The sequence below is a fragment of the Carcharhinus amblyrhynchos genome, chromosome 25 (genome assembly GCF_965287045.1).
Source record: "Carcharhinus amblyrhynchos chromosome 25, sCarAmb.v2.hapA, whole genome shotgun sequence".
NCBI classification, from domain to species: Eukaryota; Metazoa; Chordata; class Chondrichthyes; order Carcharhiniformes; family Carcharhinidae; genus Carcharhinus; species Carcharhinus amblyrhynchos.
In genome coordinates, this window is record NC_137348.1 from 23,336,627 (window position 1) to 23,355,143 (window position 18,517).

General features: G+C 38.7%; 1 protein-coding gene across 5 annotated transcripts in view; it reads right to left on the bottom strand.

Moving 5' to 3' along the window:
• Positions 1-18,517, bottom strand: part of rc3h2 (ring finger and CCCH-type domains 2) — a 92,208-nt gene that overhangs the window by 23,485 nt on the left and 50,206 nt on the right. For 4 of the 5 annotated variants that reach the window (XM_080212116.1, XM_080212115.1, XM_080212114.1 and 1 more), the window contains 9 exons: positions 15,673-15,873; positions 13,690-13,822; positions 12,758-12,876; positions 12,175-12,287; positions 9,711-10,016; positions 8,472-8,680; positions 7,340-7,770; positions 4,340-4,513; positions 2,761-2,922 (listed from right to left, as the gene is read on the bottom strand). In XM_080212116.1, coding sequence (XP_080068242.1) covers positions 2,761-2,922; positions 4,340-4,513; positions 7,340-7,770; positions 8,472-8,680; positions 9,711-10,016; positions 12,175-12,287; positions 12,758-12,876; positions 13,690-13,822; positions 15,673-15,873 — 1,848 coding nt within the window. The remainder of the gene's footprint in view (positions 1-2,760; positions 2,923-4,339; positions 4,514-7,339; positions 7,771-8,471; positions 8,681-9,710; positions 10,017-12,174; positions 12,288-12,757; positions 12,877-13,689; positions 13,823-15,672; positions 15,874-18,517) is intronic. The other variant, XM_080212117.1, reaches the window with a different exon arrangement.

Genomic DNA, 18,517 nt, shown 5'->3' on the forward strand with positions numbered 1-18,517 from the left:
AGGGGAGGCGGTTTAGAACGGAGTTGAGGAGGAACTTCTTCACTCAAAGGGTGGTGAATCTCTGGAATTCTCTGCCCGTTGAAGTGGTGGAGGCTGCCTCGCTAAATATTTTTAAGAAGCGGGTTGATGGGTTCTTGATAAGAGAGGGGATTAAGGGTTATGGGGAGAGGGCGGGAAAGTGGAACTGAGTCACAACAGATCAGCCATGATCTTATTGAATGGCGGGGCAGGCTCGAAGGGCTAGATGGCCTACTCCTGCTCCTATTTCTTATGTTCTTACTAAGGTAAAAATGGGCATTTATATTATTAAATTGTACATCGTTATTTGTTGTTGTAAGTACATTGTGATTTTAAATCCAATAATAACATGTGCATAACTATCTTTTACCAGCATAACACTTTGATTTTTCTCCTCCAAAGCATTATTGCAGAAGCCAACTATGCTATCCCAGAATCTAATCTGGTAGAGAGGTGACATTAGGATATTCCAGCATGTGTCCATGCACCAATGCCAATCTTGGCAATGTGTTTACCTGTTACCCATCATGAAGTTATTTGCATTGCTTTTAAATGGAGATTGTTTGGTGACTCTGTACAGTTTTGAAAAGACGAATATTTTACCAGTAAAATCATATGCACCTTTATTGAAGTATACAAACCTTTCAGTGACAAATTCTTTCCAAAGATCAAAAGACAATGGATCTCAAATTATGATTCTTGGTCAGACCCCAGGATTTCAGAGTTTTTAAACAAACAAAAATAAACTTTACAAATTCAGAAACAGAAAATAAAAATTTACAACTATCTCATGCCCTATAATTCAGGGCAAGTACGGCGAATATATGAATTAACAGGTAAACTGTGAGCGCTATGTGAAATTGTATGAATGAAGTAATGGCATGATGGGAAAATTGATCAATTATTTGGCACAAAATAAGGAAAGCTGATCAAGCTATTCCAAAATGCCAGACCCCTGTAAGACCTGATAAAGCTGACTCCGCATAGCCTAGGGTTGTACGAGTAAGACAAACTGAGGTCAGAGATGACGAAGTCATCGACCTACTTTTGTTCTATTAAAAAGGGACAAGATAAAGGCATAAAACGATGAGGCAAAGAGTTCTAGGAGGTCAGAAAGTTGTACCATTATTTATGGCATTGCTTATGATGCTACTATTGATCAAATTCCTGAATAAGCTCTGGTCACGCAAACTGATAATGATTATGTAGAAATACTGAACTGATTCTTTATGTTAGCGCGGACTTAAGGAATTAGCAAGTCGTAACGACTGCTCTCCAAACTCAAGTTACTGCCAGTACTGCATACAGTCTTTCGTAAATAAAGACTAGTTATTTTGTCAGAATTAAATTTTGTTGAGTCCGTCACAGTCAAGAAACAGGAAAATTTCCACTTCAACAGGTACACTACACAATAGATGACAGATACAGTCAAAACAGATTCCATGGATTGCTCAACAATCCATCTAGACATCTGCCATATTGTGAGCCAACCAATATCATTGAAACTTTGGCTTTGTCATGAGGGTTTCCAATTTCCACATTTAAAGATCTCGCCTTGGAATTCTCTTCAAAAGTCACTCCAAGTCAGATGTCTTCAATCAGAATTTCAATCTTGCGTTCCAAGATCATTTTCTTTGGATTTTACTTTGTATTCAACCTTGTATTCAAGCCTCATTTTCTACACACAATCTCAGATCTTTGACCATGCCAAGTAGGACACCACTGCTCCAAAAAAAAAAGTGTACCCTTTGCCCCAGTGGCCTGTAGAGCTAAGTCAACAGCCTTTGGTTGTCTTCTCAGATCTTCAGGATCCTCTCATGCCCACTTTGCTTAGTTTGCTCCCTGCAGCACCTTCTTGAATTTGCAGTCTATTATTTTCAAGTTCACTTAGAGAAACTATTTCTGTCACTTGGCTTTTCTCCATTGTCTGGGGCCACCTTTGGGACCTGTCCTGTCCCTCCTCTCTGGATTAGGACCTTCTTCCTGCCTTTGAGACACCCACAAGGCAGTGGCACTCTCTGTCAGGTCATCTGACCTGCACAGTGCTTTTTTCCTTTTGTGCAGGTACTCTGGTCCAGTCCCAAGCCTGAAGAATGTAAGAACACCCAATAGCACGTGTAGTCATTTCCTGGTCTAGTGCGTCAGAAACTAGACCCGACCGACAAACTAAAAAACAATTTGAGTGTCTTAAAGTGAAAAGCACGGCTGCAAACAATTCTCAGAAACTTCAAATATCTTTGCTTGTAGGTATAAGCATACAAATTCTACTCTGTTACATGTGAAATAAGATTTAGGGAGAAATACATTTGGACAATTGCATACATCAGTAAAAGTCATGTTATACAATTTTATTTGTATTGGATTTAAAACTGCAGTATAATACCAAAAAACAAAAATAACAGCCTGTTATCCTTTTAAACGTGGTTTAAATGAAATAAAAACACTTTTTAAACATGCCAGCTTTTGTGTTTATTTTGAAAACCAAGCCAGACAGGAAAAATAGATAATAGAATTTAAAGGGTGAAAATAAAGAACATTTTACTAGCTCCAAAATTTATCTTTAATTCTCATACTACAGAATATTTGCACTGAAGTGATTAGTTTGAAATTAAGTGCATTATTGCTTTTGCATACCACACTAACAATGCTAAGTGAATGCTTTAACTTGCAGCTATACAATGTACAATATGATGCACAGTTATGAGAAGTGCATACTTTGACAAAGAGGTCAATGTGTCTTACCATTATCTCCACACTGGTGGTTGCCATGATGTCTTTTGGATCAGACTCCATTGCGCTAATGCAAGAGCTGATGGTTCCACAGGACCATGGAGAATAGTGGGATATGCTGTCATCCTCAAATTTAGTGCCTATGTACAAATCACTAGTATTCTCAGAGAACTGCTGAAAGATAAACAAATGGATTTTGTTATCAAGTTGTAACTTCATTGAAATTCATTCAGTAAACACGTGTTCCAAGGGGCCACATGCATTCCAAACAGATAAAATATTAGCAAGTAGTGTTAGGAGAGGGGAGATATGAGAAAGATTTCTTTCTGTACTTTGAAATTATAAACAGATTGGCACATAGAACACAAGAAATTTTAATGGTACCTTTCCAGAATCAGTCATTAAAATGAGAAGCATAGCAATGTCATATTTCACATAGTGGCAACTAAAACAAAATGGGGAAACAAATCCACTGTGATCAGAGTACATCTCAAGTAGTGCTACTGTTAACATGTCATAAACAAACATACAATATGACAATTGAAGGAAACCTGATCTTGGAATACATGATGTTCATCTTATTTCTGGTTATAACATCAAACACATAGCAACACATATGTAGCAAGCAGGCCATAATGTTGAATAGATTCACAACAGATGAAGCAAATACTAAATATATACTTAGAGAAAGCAAAGGGAAGCCTGATATAATATCTTAAAATAACTTTCTTCTTGAACTTCCATACTACTTATAAATATGCATACACCTGGAAAGTGAAAATTTTATAACATCAGGTTTTTCAAGACTCCCAACTCAGATTACTTTCAAAAAGCTTGCAACAAACCCATTGAAATCAGGTTGGAATTTTGTAAAAACAATACTAACTTACTAAAAATTACTAACAACAAATAAAAGTTTGAGTAAGATAAGCTTGAAGGGCTTCTACGTGAAATGCTTGGTGAAACCCATCTCTGATGAAATGCTATTTAACAAGGGCTTCTAATGGATGCACAGGATATAAAAGAAACCACGTTGGTACATAGCATGCTAATTTTTACTGTACTCTGAAAGAGGTAGTTAACAAAAGCATATTTCACTGATAAATACTTGAGTATTCAGTAGGCATGGAGTCCACAGACATTGTCCCAAAATATTACCAATTGTCTTACCATGTATCCACCAGTTCAGAATATTACAACAAACCTGAACATTTGCTCATCCAACATCCATACTTGCATACTTCTATGGAGATAAAGACCAGGAACCCTGCATCTCAATTTTTTCCATCCTCCATAATGCAGTTATATTTCAGGCAATTACAACACTTGCATCACTCCCCTTGATAAGAATGGCACATATTCCAAAGATATAGCCACAAAATCTGTCTTTATGGCATAGTGGACAGAGCAACTTCGTACTGAATCATTAGAATCAGGGACCCTTTTAAATTATGGAAAAAAATATGGATCTATAAACTCATTAATTTCCTAAAGGCTTTATAGGCTATATAATGCTGATGTTACAAGTGGAAAGATAATTACTGTATTCTGTACTTTTATACTCGCGCTTGAACTCTATTTGATTGCATACCTCTGAGCTGAAGTCTACATTGAACAAAGGGGAAGGAGGAGCAGAGGGCTGGGTGGCTGTGGACAGAGCAGAAGAGACTAATGGCGGTTTCTGAGAGGAATAGTGCGTCCATTGATCTGGTTTCCGTCTCAACAGGTCGTCAAAGCCTGGTTGCTGTATTCGGCTGTATGCATCCTATGAATTAGACAGGAATGACAACTGAACAATCAAATTCTTAATTTCAAAATTCTAAACATTAGCTGGTATTGAATCATTGATCAGAAGCTGCAGTTTATAAAACCAAATAAAAATATAAAGTATGTAATTCCCCCTCCTGGGGGATGGTGGTGGTGGTGGTGGTGGGGAGGTCCTCCCATCTTGCTGCTCTAATTTTTTAGTGCAGCGGGCCAGGAGATCCTTGCGATGGCGATTTGCAGGGTTTGCGAATATTTGGGGGAAGGAGGGAGGTCAGTGATTGGGGTGGGTGGGGAAAGAGAGGGATTGGGAAAGGGGTGCAGAGGCCCAGCAATGCAGGGATACTGCGCATGTGCCGATCTTGGCGCTGACAGATCGGCACACATGCAGTGGCCCACTTAGTGCTATGAGTCGGCCTCTTCAGTGGAAATAGGCCCCATCCACTGGCTTTTAAATATGACATTCACACTGGTGCACTCTGCAGCGCACAGCGTGTAGGAGATTCTTCTCTGAACTCCCATTGGAAGTAAAACAGCATGAGTTACTCCAGTTTTCATGTAAAATCAACACTTAAGAATATTTTTGGGAGCATTTTGGCTCTGGTCTTTATCCCTCATTTGGTATTTACACATTCACACATACTTTTGAGTAATTGATTGGAGGCTGCAGTTTTTTTACTCAAAAGAAATGCAAAATATTTCAATCCCCCTTCAAAATGGATAAATGCAGTGCAACATATTGAGCCACAAGGTCTGAAAAAGGTTCCAGGTTCAATCTACTAGATTCCTTGCAAAAGTGATTGTTTTAATCACTATAAATGACTGTTAAAGAAATCTATACTTCGCTTATGTAGATTGTTAGTTTATCTTACTGCATAGTTGTAACTTCAGGTCTGACGCACTACATAATCACACATGACTCAATATGATTTAACTGTGTTGTGATATACAAATTGCAAAATGGCAAGCTTTCTTTCTGTGGAGATAAAGTTCATTAACTATTTATTTATAAGCTACAAGTCCACTTCACTTTTTAAAAATCAAAACAGTGTGGTTAATCACGGCCACAATTAGTACTTAACTCAAGAACTAAAGGCAGTTGTGCCAGATTTAAAGATGGAAATAATTGGACTAAATTTCTATCTGGAACATCCAAGGTAGGCCATATTGCTGTGGAAATAGTTTATACAGAGAAGTCCCCTTTAGTTTGGGTTTATCTATGCATTTTCTCACAGTAACTATGAAACAGGTTGGAAGATTGAAAGAAGGAAGTTGTATTTTTGTTGGCAGCCAGAACAAGGAGCGACATTGAGGTTGTTAGGTTGTTTCTGATCTGGGGACATCAAAACAGGAATTACGAGTGGGCCCCATGTTAGGGATGAAAAGTTCAATTTCATGAGGAATTAAAATTGTCAAATCTGCCTGGTAAAGCTAGTGGAAGAGTTTATGTGGAAACTTTTATAGCTCGCACTCTCTCACTCTTGAAGTGGCACACTGGGAAACTGAGGCGAGTCAAGATGAACTCCTAAGACCTGTGGACATACCTTGTTTTGGTTGTAGGAGAAGAAGGCACTCAAGATCCTGTAACTTATAGGGGAACACTTTGGTGGAATTAAAAGAGAATGCCAAATAGCCCATTGTGTTTATGAAATGTGTAGGCTGGAATTTGCTGGCCACTTGCGTCCCACTGCAATTGAGAACAGAGAATTTGGCCCTCAGCCAAATCTCTGTTCACTGCAGTGGGACCACAGAATCCCACTGGTGTGAATGGTAGGAAAATTATGATCATAATACTAAGTGAATACTTGCTTTATTAAACTTCCTACTGTACAAGAGTTATTGTTTATAACGCGAAATCCTGTGGTGCACTTCTCAGCATCAAAAACTGGGGTGTTAATGGTCTCCCTTGAGATCATAAAACACAGTGGGACAGAGTAAAGAATAAATTAATTGCTTTACATAGCACTAGTCGTGTCCTCAAAGAAAGAAAGAACTTTACAGTGATGCAATTACTTTTTGAAGTATAATTGCTATTGTTTTTGGATAAATACAATTAAGTTTGATTTGATTTATTGTCACATGTATTAACATTCAGTGAAAAGTATTGTTTATTGCATGCTATGCAGACAAAACATACCAGTCACAGAGAAGGAAATGAGAGAGTGCAGAATGTAGTGTCACAGTCATAAGCTAGGGTGTAGAGAAAGATCCACTTAATGCAAGTCCATTCAAAAGTCTGACACAGCAGGGAAGAAGCTGTTTTTGAGTCGGTTGGTACATGACCTCAGACTTGTATCTTTTTCCTGAAGGAAGGAGGTGGAAGAGAGAATGTCCACGGTGTGTGGGGTCCTTAATTATGCTGGCTGCTTCGCCGAGGCAGCAGGAAATGGTGGACAAAGTCAATGGATGGGAGGCTGGTTTGCATGATGGATTGGGCTACATTCACAACCTTTTGTAGTCCTTTGCCATCTTGGGCAGAGCAAGAGCCATACTAAGCTGATAGCAAAGTGAAGCAATGAAATTGTTGACCAGTTAATCAATTTTACTGATACTGGTGTGGTATAAACGTTGATTTGGACAATTTGGGAAATCTCTGGTGGTAAACAGAAGGGGGGAAAAAAGTGAGAAAAATAAGCTAAAAAGGGAATTAAATCAAGTGCTTCAAAAGATCAGAGATGAACATCAACCTTGACACTATCAAAATCCTAAAGAAATTCTACATTGTTAATAGCAAGATTACATTATAAAGAATATATATCATTGATTGGCAGGAAGTGAAAAATGTAATCAAGCAACAGAAAAGCAATGCTCTAATGTTCGACTTTACCCTCTGCATGGTGACATTTCTTTGTTCATTTGCTGGTTGTCCAGCCATAGAATAATACCCATCAAGTGAGCTGTATCTTTCCCGTGGTGGCGGATGGTAGGCAGCTGAAGGTACCATATCCATTGGAGGTAAAGAATTACTCCGCACAACATCATCTCGTGGATACATCTGTGGCCTCCACATGCGCCTGCTATCATAGACTGGTGCATACATTCCAGAATGCACTGTTGGGACTGAACCATACTGTTGGGGAGGTGCTGATGAGTAAGGAGAAGATGCTAGACGATCCCGAGGTGGATATGCATTGTAGTGGTCAGTGTATGGCACAGTAGGTGGAAGTGGTGACTCTGGCATACTGTTGGGCCGTACATAGCGAGGAAGGCAAGGAGACACACCAGAAGGTAGACCAGGATGTGGGGGATAATACCCTCCTGCATAAAATTCAAAAGAATATAGAAAATAAATTTATTTAATAACCTGAAACGTAAATAAACCTCATGTTAGAAATTAAAGTCTTGCAGAAAGCTCCCAGCTTACCCATTCTCACAAACTGCTTGAGTACATTCTGATTAAGTTGAAAGTTCAATACAGTATTATGCTACATGTTTACAACTTACATAATGCCTTTAGTAAATGTCCTAAGGCACATCACAGGAGCACTGCGGAACACTGAACCATATAAGTAGATGTTATGTTAGATGACTGAAGTTTAGACAAAGAGGAAGGTTTTAAAAAGTGTCCCAAGGAGGACAATGAAGTTACGAGGCAAAGATATTTAGGGAAGCTGAGGGTTTATGCAAATGAAAGCGCAGTCACAAATAGTGGAACAATTAAAATGGGGATGGTCAAGAAACTAGACCCGGAGCACAGATACAAGAGGGTTGGAAGAGATTACAGAGATAGAAGTGAAGAAAGATATTAAGTGCACTTTCTTTGTGAACAGGGCACTGAAGACTATTAAGGAAAGCATGGTTAAATACTTGAAGCAAAGGAAAATTAAGAACTAGAAGGAGGGAGAAAGGCTGCAGGATTTGTTTTGGCATGCTCTGGCAAAGAGTCACCTCAGCTTAGATGCATTGAATGGCTTATGCTTGCACAGTAAAAATTATTTCTCATTTTAATTGCAACTTACCTGGCTGATGATAAGCAGTCAGTTCATATGTAACTGGTGTCCTGGGGTCCTGATAATATACGTCAGGCTGCTGGGGTGGGTACACTGACACTCTTGACACAGATTTTGAAGAGGGTAATGAACTTGCATCTGGTCCAATGTGTGATGACATTACAGCTGGAGTAGAGAGCACTTGGTTCAGAATCGTCTTGGGAGGTGAACCAATTTTACTGGGGGAAAAAATGTAGACCTTTGATAGCAAAATGCAATTTCATTTAGTTAGTCTTGAAAAAAAAAGTGTAACATACCCTTTGCAAAACTTTATTTACTCAATTAAATTTTTTAAAAAAGGTTTTTCTCCCCCCTCATCATGTTCCAAGTGATTCCACGAAATTACTTTGAAAGATAACAGGGAAGTATTCTAGTCAAAGATAGAAATAGTATAATGAAGATATCTCATCGACCTGGCTGCTAAGATCTTGTACATACATGCCAACGTAGAAACTCTCCTGTTCCCAGAATATTTTTAACTTTGTAGGTATGCAATTCAGCCTTTCAAACGAGAAATTTTTTGTTCTGGAAGGCTTCAAATATTTTTAGTTGCATGGATTTCATGGATCCAGTTCCTTTGTTAGGAACCCAATCCAATTGCAACATGTGAATTAATGAAATCTCTTGTAATGCTTGCATTGAACAATCCAAACTGGCATTGCATTTTACATTCACAAAAAACACGAGTGGCTCCATGTCACTTTTGTTCCTTCCTTGGGCCGTATAGCAGCTAGAACGGCTAACCATAAATTATTTTTAATTTTCATGATCTCAGGAGGGATAAAACAAAATCTCAGAACTTGGTTAAACTAAAGGTATGTGCTGAAACATTAAGTAACCTTTTTCCCTTCTGAATGCTGATTATACTGCTCCACAATTAAACCACAAAATTGTTGCCCATAGCAACAAGCAGCCATTGAATATATTAACATATCTTGGTCTGCAACCCTGAGTCGTAATCCATTTAAAACACATGAGCACACAGTTCTGACAGTCTGCTAGCCAACTTTTCAATTGATCTGATACAAAAAAAGGATGAAATTGATACACATGAAACACCAACATCTGATTTAAACAGATGATGAGGATGAATGCTAGTTTGAAACAAATCTGAGCTACCAAAGTATAGCCAAAAGTGATCAGAAGAGAGTCTAGCATAACAAAATTGCAGGCAACTGAAGTTTTACAAAAGGAAAAGATATATCTTACTTTTCTGGTGGTGAACCAGATAGTGATCCAGGTGTGCTCAGACAGTTTTGTCCAATTTTCTTAGCGTTTTCTAAAGCAGCTGAGGTATCTGCACAGCGTGGTATTAGTTGTGGGGTACTACTTTCTGGACTAATGATCCCATTTGGCGTCTGCACCATTTTCACAGTGGTTTCAGTGGATCCTGTCACAGAGACATTTCCTGCAGAAGTTGTGACTATATTAGTGATTCCAACTTTGTTCTGAAGAGCTTGGGGCAGAGGGAAGGGCCTGACAGTAGCATTAATCTTCTTATTCCGCATCCGATACCTGTTATCAAAGATACAAATAACTTTTTTATTGCATTGTGCGACCAATACAGTAGAACATTTTAAACACCAGCTGTGTCCAAGTGATCAACTGTCAAAAAATTTGACTAGGTAAGAATCTCAAGTTGAACATGTACACCACATCCATTGTGCTGTGACCTTGGAAATAATTCACAAAAATAGCAAAGTTAATAGAAGGAGAAAATGCTGAAAATGTCCAGCAGTCTGGCAACTTCTGCTCTGAGCGAACCAGAGTTTATGGGGGGAATTCTCCTATGTCCAGACTGGCCGGTTCAATGGCAGAGAGGGGAGGAAGAATTCAGAGGGAGGCCCAAAAACAATGGCATGAATTTCCCATGGGATCTTCCAGTGGTGCCCACCCTGGCAGATCTGGAGGCTGGCATGAAACTTATTTGCATCCCACTAATAGGATGCCTCGGGGTCCTTGTGCATGAGTCGCAAAAACCCAGCCTGCAGGTGCAGCAGGTGGTCAGGAAGGCTAATGGGATGCTGGCCTTCATAGCGAGGGGGATTGAATATAAAGTAGGGAGGTCTTGCTGCGGCTGTATAGGGCATTGGTGAGGCCGCAGCTGGAGTACTGTGTGCAGTTTTGGGCGCCGTACTTACACAAAGATATTTTGGCCTTGGAGGGAGTGCAGAGGACGTTTACTAGGCTGATGCCAGAGTTGAAGGGGTTGAGCTATGAGGAGAGGCTGAATAAACTAGGCTTGTACTCGTTAGAGTTTAGAAGAATGAGGGGAGATCTCATTGAGACATATAAGATGATGAATGGGATGGATAGGATAGGATAGAGGTGGAGAGACTCTTCCTGCTCAGAAAGGACAGTAGGACTAGGGGGCACAGCCTCAAGATAAAGTGGGGGGCGGTTTAGAACAGAGTTGAGGAAGAACTTCTTCACTCAAAGGGTGGTGAATCTCTGGAATTCTCTGCCTGTTGAAGTGGTGGAGGCTACCTCGCTAAATATTTTTAAGATGCGGGTTGATGGGTTTTTGATAAGAGAGGGGATTAAGGGTTATGGGGAGAGGGCAGGAATGTGGAACTGAGCCACGACAGATCAGCCATGATCTTATTGAATGGCAGGGCAGGCTCGAAGGGCTAGATGGCCTACTCCTGCTCCGATTTCTTATGTTCTTAATTCTCCACAGCAACAGCAGGATAACACTGGTGTGAAACACTTCAAAAGAGTGTCGTGCAAATGTTAGATTCACTGAGCAATGTTAGGGGCTACCTATGGAGTTCATGATGAAGACAGTGATGTTGTGTGCCTTTTCAGTATGACACCTGGTAGGACAGCAGACTATGCACCATCAGGCCTGCCCCGCCATGGAAGATGGTGCAAAACCCCAGTTGCATAATTAAGTTGGGGGGCGGAAGATTTGACTTTTTTTCCCCACCTGCCTCTGTGGCAGGAAACACGCCACATTCTCATCACCACCACCAGATTTAGTCCCAGGATGGGAGGATTCCACCCAATGTTTCGGGTCCATTACCTTTCACAGTTCCAAAGGCACTACACAAGTGCAAAACTATCATTATATTATTCTGAAATGTTGACAGTCATAAGAGATGTCTTAATTGACAAAACTATTTTTAAGGTATACAACTTGTGCAAAACTGATGATTTAAAATTTATAATAGCATTTTTACTACAATTCAAAATGTGAACAATGACTCAAAGAACTCTTAAAATGCATCTTACTTTTTATTAGTAAGTTAGAAAAGTTTTAAAGATTTTCCAAAACCTAGTGACACATGGGACTTCATTACACAGTTCCAAATTAGTCCAGAATCTCATTTATGTCAGCAATAAAATTCCCAATTTCCTTCAGCATGGACAAAAAAAAAAGTGGCTGGCGCAGGAAGTGTCCTTATGTAGAACCCACAGCATTTTTCCACATTTGGGAATTGCATCTTGGAGCTACAGTAAATCCATTCAGCTATTCTAGGTTTAACCTGAAAATATGTGATACAATTAAACCCAAAATGGATCAAAAGTAGAAAATTGCTGCATTTCACAGCACCAACATTTTTCACCCATATGGGATAATTGTATTACCGATGTGAAAAAATAGACTTATTTTCCACAATGGTAATTCAAAGACCTAATTTGAAAGACACAAGTAATTAGAAGTACATACTTCTCCAACTCTTCTTGGGAGTGAGCAAAGGTACAATTAGCTCCACGAGGGCAACCTCCTTGTTGTCGAAGATCTCGGCACATGCTGGTTTTATATTTGCTGTTTGGCTGTGGCTGAAAGTAACAATGAATGAAGTACTTATGATGTTGCTAGTCTAGTTTTTGCTTTATTTTTATGAATTACAATGAACCATTATTAGTGGCAACTAATCATTCTAGTTCAACACTGACCAACTGATTATGCATTCAAAAATATTTGTGAAATAATGGAAAGTACAATATACAGTGTACTCATTAAAATAGCAAGTTACAGCAATTTATAAGAAAGCCAAGAGCAGAAGATCAACTGTTCATTGAAATTTATTTTCAACAGAACTGAGGACAGAGTGAATGGAAAATACTTTGAGCATATTTTCTTCAAACCAGTTCAAAAGCAAAGTGTAATAATTCTGCACATGCCTTGAAACTTGTTTTGAACAAGTAATTTTACAATCTGTTAGATCTGGTTATATTTACTTTATTTTGACTCATCAACTGCAGAAGCAAGAAACTCTACTTAAAAAACACATAGAAGTAGGTCTTACTTGTGGTGCTTCGTGACCTTTTTTACTGAAGTTCTGGATGAAATCCACAAGGCCGTGAACTACAGTCCTTACAGCTACCATTGCATTCTCTAGTTGTTCCCATGTTGGAGGTGCTGCATCTTAAAAGAAAAGGCACAAATAATACTTTTTCTCTCTGCAACTTAAAAAAAATTCATACAACCTATTAAAGATTTATAAGTTCTGAAATTGCACTGTTGCTTTAGATCTCTTGGACTGTTTACGAATTGCAAAATGTATTTTTCTCTTCCAAATTTCATTCCATTTTCTCCCCTAATCTCTTCTGAATGTACAACTCACATGTAGATGGTTCCATCTGTGAGAAACAACTTTCCGTGGTACCTCATCCAAATGGTGATAACTTTTTGATTACTCTAGTGTGGAATCATCGTAGTCAAATCTATTTCTATCCTAACGCACAAATTTCCAGCAGGAATTTTTGAATAATGATCATGAATCTTAACCCATCCCAGATGTAGATCAATTTTAGAATCTCGATTGCTGCTTTAGCAGAAGACAATAGAAAAGACTCAAGAGTCATTTATAGCATGTCACTGAGCTAACTGGCTCAAGGACATATCACATGGTGCTCTTTCCAATGAAGCCACTGAGATCCTGTTAAAACAAATATGTTCTAAAAGGATAATATTAATATAGATAAACTACAACATACCATCCCATGAAAATTGCAAAGTGTCATTTAAGAATTTGGAACCAAACAAACAATCTAAAACATTAAAATGTATGGCTTAAACAACACAGTAATGAGTACAATGTCCTACTAACAGTTACTTGGAAGAACTAAATTTACTCAATAAAATATCCCAATCACATTCAAGGGAGAAATGCATACACAACATATTCCCATTTAGATGTGACTGACTTCTAGTTTAGGAATAGGAAGTCAAATATACCTGGGTTAGGATCTATATTAGCCAGAAGTTCAAGATGGGTTCGGAGTCGGTTTAGATTAGCTGGATCTGTTGTCCGTTGTAGGACAATAGTCAATTCCTGTACACTCTTTGCAAAAGATTCTGGGGATTGGAGCTAAATACAGAAACAGAGGTAAAGAACATCTTAAAATAAACAATTGAAACAGGATTTCTGTAACCTAAAGTGATCTGTTGCACAGTTAATTTTGTGGCAAAGATTTTGCTGAGACTGTATGAAAATTTAACATTACTACCAAATGTGATAAAGGAAAGTCTGACATGAAATTTCAAATCTGTCGATAGGAAAAACAACCGAAGTTCAAAGTGAGTCTTTAGCCCCAAATTGAATGTACTTTGTCACTGTATGAATTCTTTCTAAATTGAAAGCAAAATATTGTAAATGCTAGATCACAGAAATCATAAAAACCCTACAATAAGTGCAGAAGGAAGCCATTTGGCCCATCGAGTCTGCACCAACAATCCTACCTAGGCCCTGTCCCTGTAACCCCACATATTAACCCCGTTAATCTACACATTCTGGGACACTAAGGGGCAATTTAGCATGGTGAATGCTAACCTAACCTGCACATCTTTGGACCGTGGGAGAAAACTGAGCACCCGGAGGAAACCCATGCAGACACAGGGGAGAATGTGCAAACTCCATACAGACAGTGACCCAAGCCAGGAATCAAACCCAGGTTCCTGGAGCTGCGAAGCAGCAATGTTAACCACTATGCCATTGTGCTGCTCCTATCTGAAGTAAAAAGAGAAAATGCTGGAAAATCTCAGCACATCTGACAGCATCTGTGGAGAGAAAAAAAAAGTTAATGCTTCAGATGGAATTTTTTTTGTCCTGCCCGCCTTGGGAGTTGTAGCAGGTGGACCATGTAAAAGGTCACTTGACCTTGGTGGGATTTTTTGGTCTTGGGGCAGCTGGAAAATCCTGCTCTTGGAGTCTGTATAACTAAAGTCTGCTGAGTTCTTCCAGAATTTTCTGTTTTTATTTCATTCTGAATTGGTTAGTTCAAAATCAGTTTGGTCATAAATTCAACATGCACCATGTAGTGAATACACGTAACGCGAGGGAAAATGTGCTTCTGCAGACTGTGAGAATATTTAACAAAACTATTTTTTTGTGGGGGAGGGGGAGTTTGTTTTTCCTCCATTTAAAAGGCATGCAAATGATGCTTATGTTAGAAATGCATAATCTTCAACCAACTTCTGCTTTGATATGGAATAAAGTACAAACACATTTTCTAAAAACATTCTCCATCTTTGGCCACTATTGCAATCATACATCAAGATCCTTGATAATTTGCATGGAAACAAACAGAAAATAGTAGGAGTAGGCAATTGAGCCTTTCAGCCTGCTCCCATATTCATTTTGATCAAAATCAATATCCTGATCCCCCCATATCCCTTGATCTCCTTAGCTCCAAGAGCTATATTTAATTTCTTCTTGAAATCACTATTAAGACCCCAAAAATCTTCTGCAGAATGTAAAGTCAAACTATGCATCTGATAACTACTAACTGATGCAGAGATCACTCGACTCTTTGGCTACAATATAACAGAACTGGGGGGCATTTATTTACTGCTGTACCACATGTGGAGCAGCTACACTCCAAAAGATAATTGGGTTTGAAAGTGAAGCTTTCAACCATTTAAGATGCAGAACTACTAATAATCATGACCAAGTTATCTAAGAAATCTGACACGCAATAATTTAAACAGTTAGAAATAACACCATAATATACTTCTTTAATTCAATAATAATACAAGATTTAAGATAGGAATGAAATAAATCTGGCTTCTAATGAACATTTTATTCACAAACAAAACTTTTCACATCTTAGAATGGCTAGTAAAACGTGTGTTTTGTGGTTCTGTTCTGAAGAAAATACATATTGGAGTTCTAAATTCCACTGGTAAAATATAGTATCCTTCATGTCTTCTACAACACACCTTATCAATGATGGACTGCATATGTGATTTATGTGCCAAGTCGCCATACAGAAGAGAAGACCACTGCTCAGGGGAAATTCGAAGTCCAGCCTCCATGGCAATATGAACAATCTGTGCATCATGCTCCCTGCGCAAAGCTTCATAAGTACGAAACTCTTCTTTCAGTTGCATCAGAGAAGAGTCTTCATCCCTTTTAGTAACCTATAGAAAAGCAGCCACACAGTAGGACATAGAAAGATTTATGGCACCGAAGGAAGTCAGTCATTCTCCCTTGCCATTTTCATATACATAGCCTCTATGAGGCTTAAATGTGGGAAGATAGGGCAGCTGAAGCTTAATGTGGGTAAGTAAGCAGTCAACTGCTTTGGTCTCCAGACAAAGAGTATTTTCTAAATGGCAGGTAGTTAGGGGCTAAGGGCCTATCAATAAGTGGAGAGATTTAGAAGTCCAGGTATGGAAATTAAAAGCTAGTGGGCAAGTTCAATAAAGAAAATTAAAAGGTTTAGTGGGACATAGGTCTTTATATCAAGAGGTTGAACTACAGTGGACATAGTTGTTGTCCTTTCACTACTCAGCACTATTAACAAGCTCCGAGTGTCTATTTAGATTACTGCATTTCCAGAAAGAGATATTGACCATTGAGCAGATTCAACAGTACAGTATTGGGGCTAGAACAGTTAAGTTAGGAGGAGGACAAATTGCATAAACTAAGCTTGAATTTCCTTGAATACAGAGGGAAGGGGTAATCTAAATGAAGTATTCAAGATGATGAAAGGATTGGATGAGGTATAGTGAGAGAAATTATTTCCTCTGCTGAGCGAGTCCTAACAAAGAAGCATAACCTTATAATTACAGCGAGAAAGACCCATCGGTAGCTCATGCAGAAAGTTAAAAGATGACATTAGATTAAAAGAAGGGGCTTACAATATTGTAAAGCAAGTTAACAAGTTGTGCATTGGGGAGGGTTTTGGAACCAAAGGACCACCAAAAAGTTGGAAAAAAAAGAGGAAAGTAGAATGAGAGTGGCTTGCCAGAAATATAAAAACAGATTGCAAGGGCTTTTAAGTATTTAAAAGGAAGGAGCATGGCTAGAGTAAGTATTGATCTCTTGGAAGCAGAAACAGAAGAATTAAAATGGCGAATGAGGAAATGGTAGAGGCATTGAACAAATGTGTGTCTGTCTACACAATAGCTGACAAGTAGAGGGTTACCTAGGGGCTAAAAAAAGTGAGGAAATTGAGGTAATTAATATTAGCAAGAAAAACCTATCACAAAAACTGAGGGACTAAATGATAGTTGCAGAGATGGTGGATGCGATAGCTAGGATTTCCCAGAATTCTATATATTTGGAAATAGTCCCCTCAATTGGAAGTTCGCAAATATAACATCACTTTTCAAGAAAGGAGGGAGAGAGAAAATGGTGAACTATTGGCCGGTTAACCTAACATCAATCACTGGAAAAATGCTGGAATTTCTTAAGGAATGCCAATGATACACTCAAAAGTACAATGATTAGAACAAATCAACATGGTTTTACAAAAAGGAAATCCTGTTTGACAAATTTATTAGAGATTCTAGGATATAATTAGGGTAGTTAGGGGAACCCGTAGATTTAGCATATCACAACTTCCAAAAGGAATTTGATAAGGTGCCACACGAAGAGGTTAAATGGGCAAGACAAAGTTCATGGATGTGGGGGTAAGATATTAGCATAGGTAGAGAATTGGTTAATGGGTGGGAAACAGTAGGCACGAACGGGTCAGTTCTTGGGCTTTAATTAGTCACAATCTACATTAATAACTTAAGTGATATGAGGGAGTAACATATCTACTGTTGCTGATAATACAAAGCTAGGTGGAAAGATAAGCTGTGGGAAGGACAGTGGCTGCAAAGAGATACAGGCAGGTTAAGGTAATGGGCAACAAGGTGACAGATGTGAAATTTTAAATTTGGTCACAAGGACAGAAAAGAATATTTTTAAAAAGGCATGAAACTTGTAAACGTTGATATAGAGAGACTTATTTGTATAAGAAGCACACAATATTGGCACATAGGTATAGCCAGCAATTAAGGCATGTTGGCCTTTACTCCGGGGGACTGGAATACAGGAACATAGATGGCTTGCTACAATTGTGCAGGGTTTTGGTGACACTGTATCTAGGATAGCATGTGCAGTTTTGGTCTCCAATTTTAAGGAAGGATATATTTGCATTTGGAAGGTTCCGTAAATTGGCCCCTTTGATGAGCAAATTGTCCTATGATCAGAGGCTGAGTAAAGTGGGCCTATATTTTCTACCATTTAAATGGATGATAAGCAACTTCATTGAAGCATACAAGATTCTGGAGGGACACGATTACAGCAGATGCTGACAGATTGGGCATACAACATATTAGTATACATTTCAGGCTGAGATTGTTAGATTTTTGATCTCTTAAGGAATCAAGGGATATGGGAAGCTGACAGAAACTTGACGTTGAAACCCAAAGATCAACCATGACTATGTTAAATGGTGGTGCAGTTGCAGTAAGCCAAGTGGTCTACTCCTGCTCCTACTTATAACATACTTGTGTAGAGCTATGTCCAGTTAGGGGCAGAGTTAGAAAACTTTTCACACAGTAGTGGAAATTTGCAATTCTCACCTTCAAGGCAAGTCAATTGAAAATTTTAAAATCAAGATTATTTTTGGTTAGACATTAAAGTATATTTATTAGTCACAAGTAGGCTTACATTAACACTGCAATGAAGTTACTGTGAAAAGGACACAGATCAGAACGGTGAATTGCAAGTGCTTGGAGGGGCTAAGTCGCCTATTTCTGTTCCTCATGTTTCCTCCCAAAAATGTAT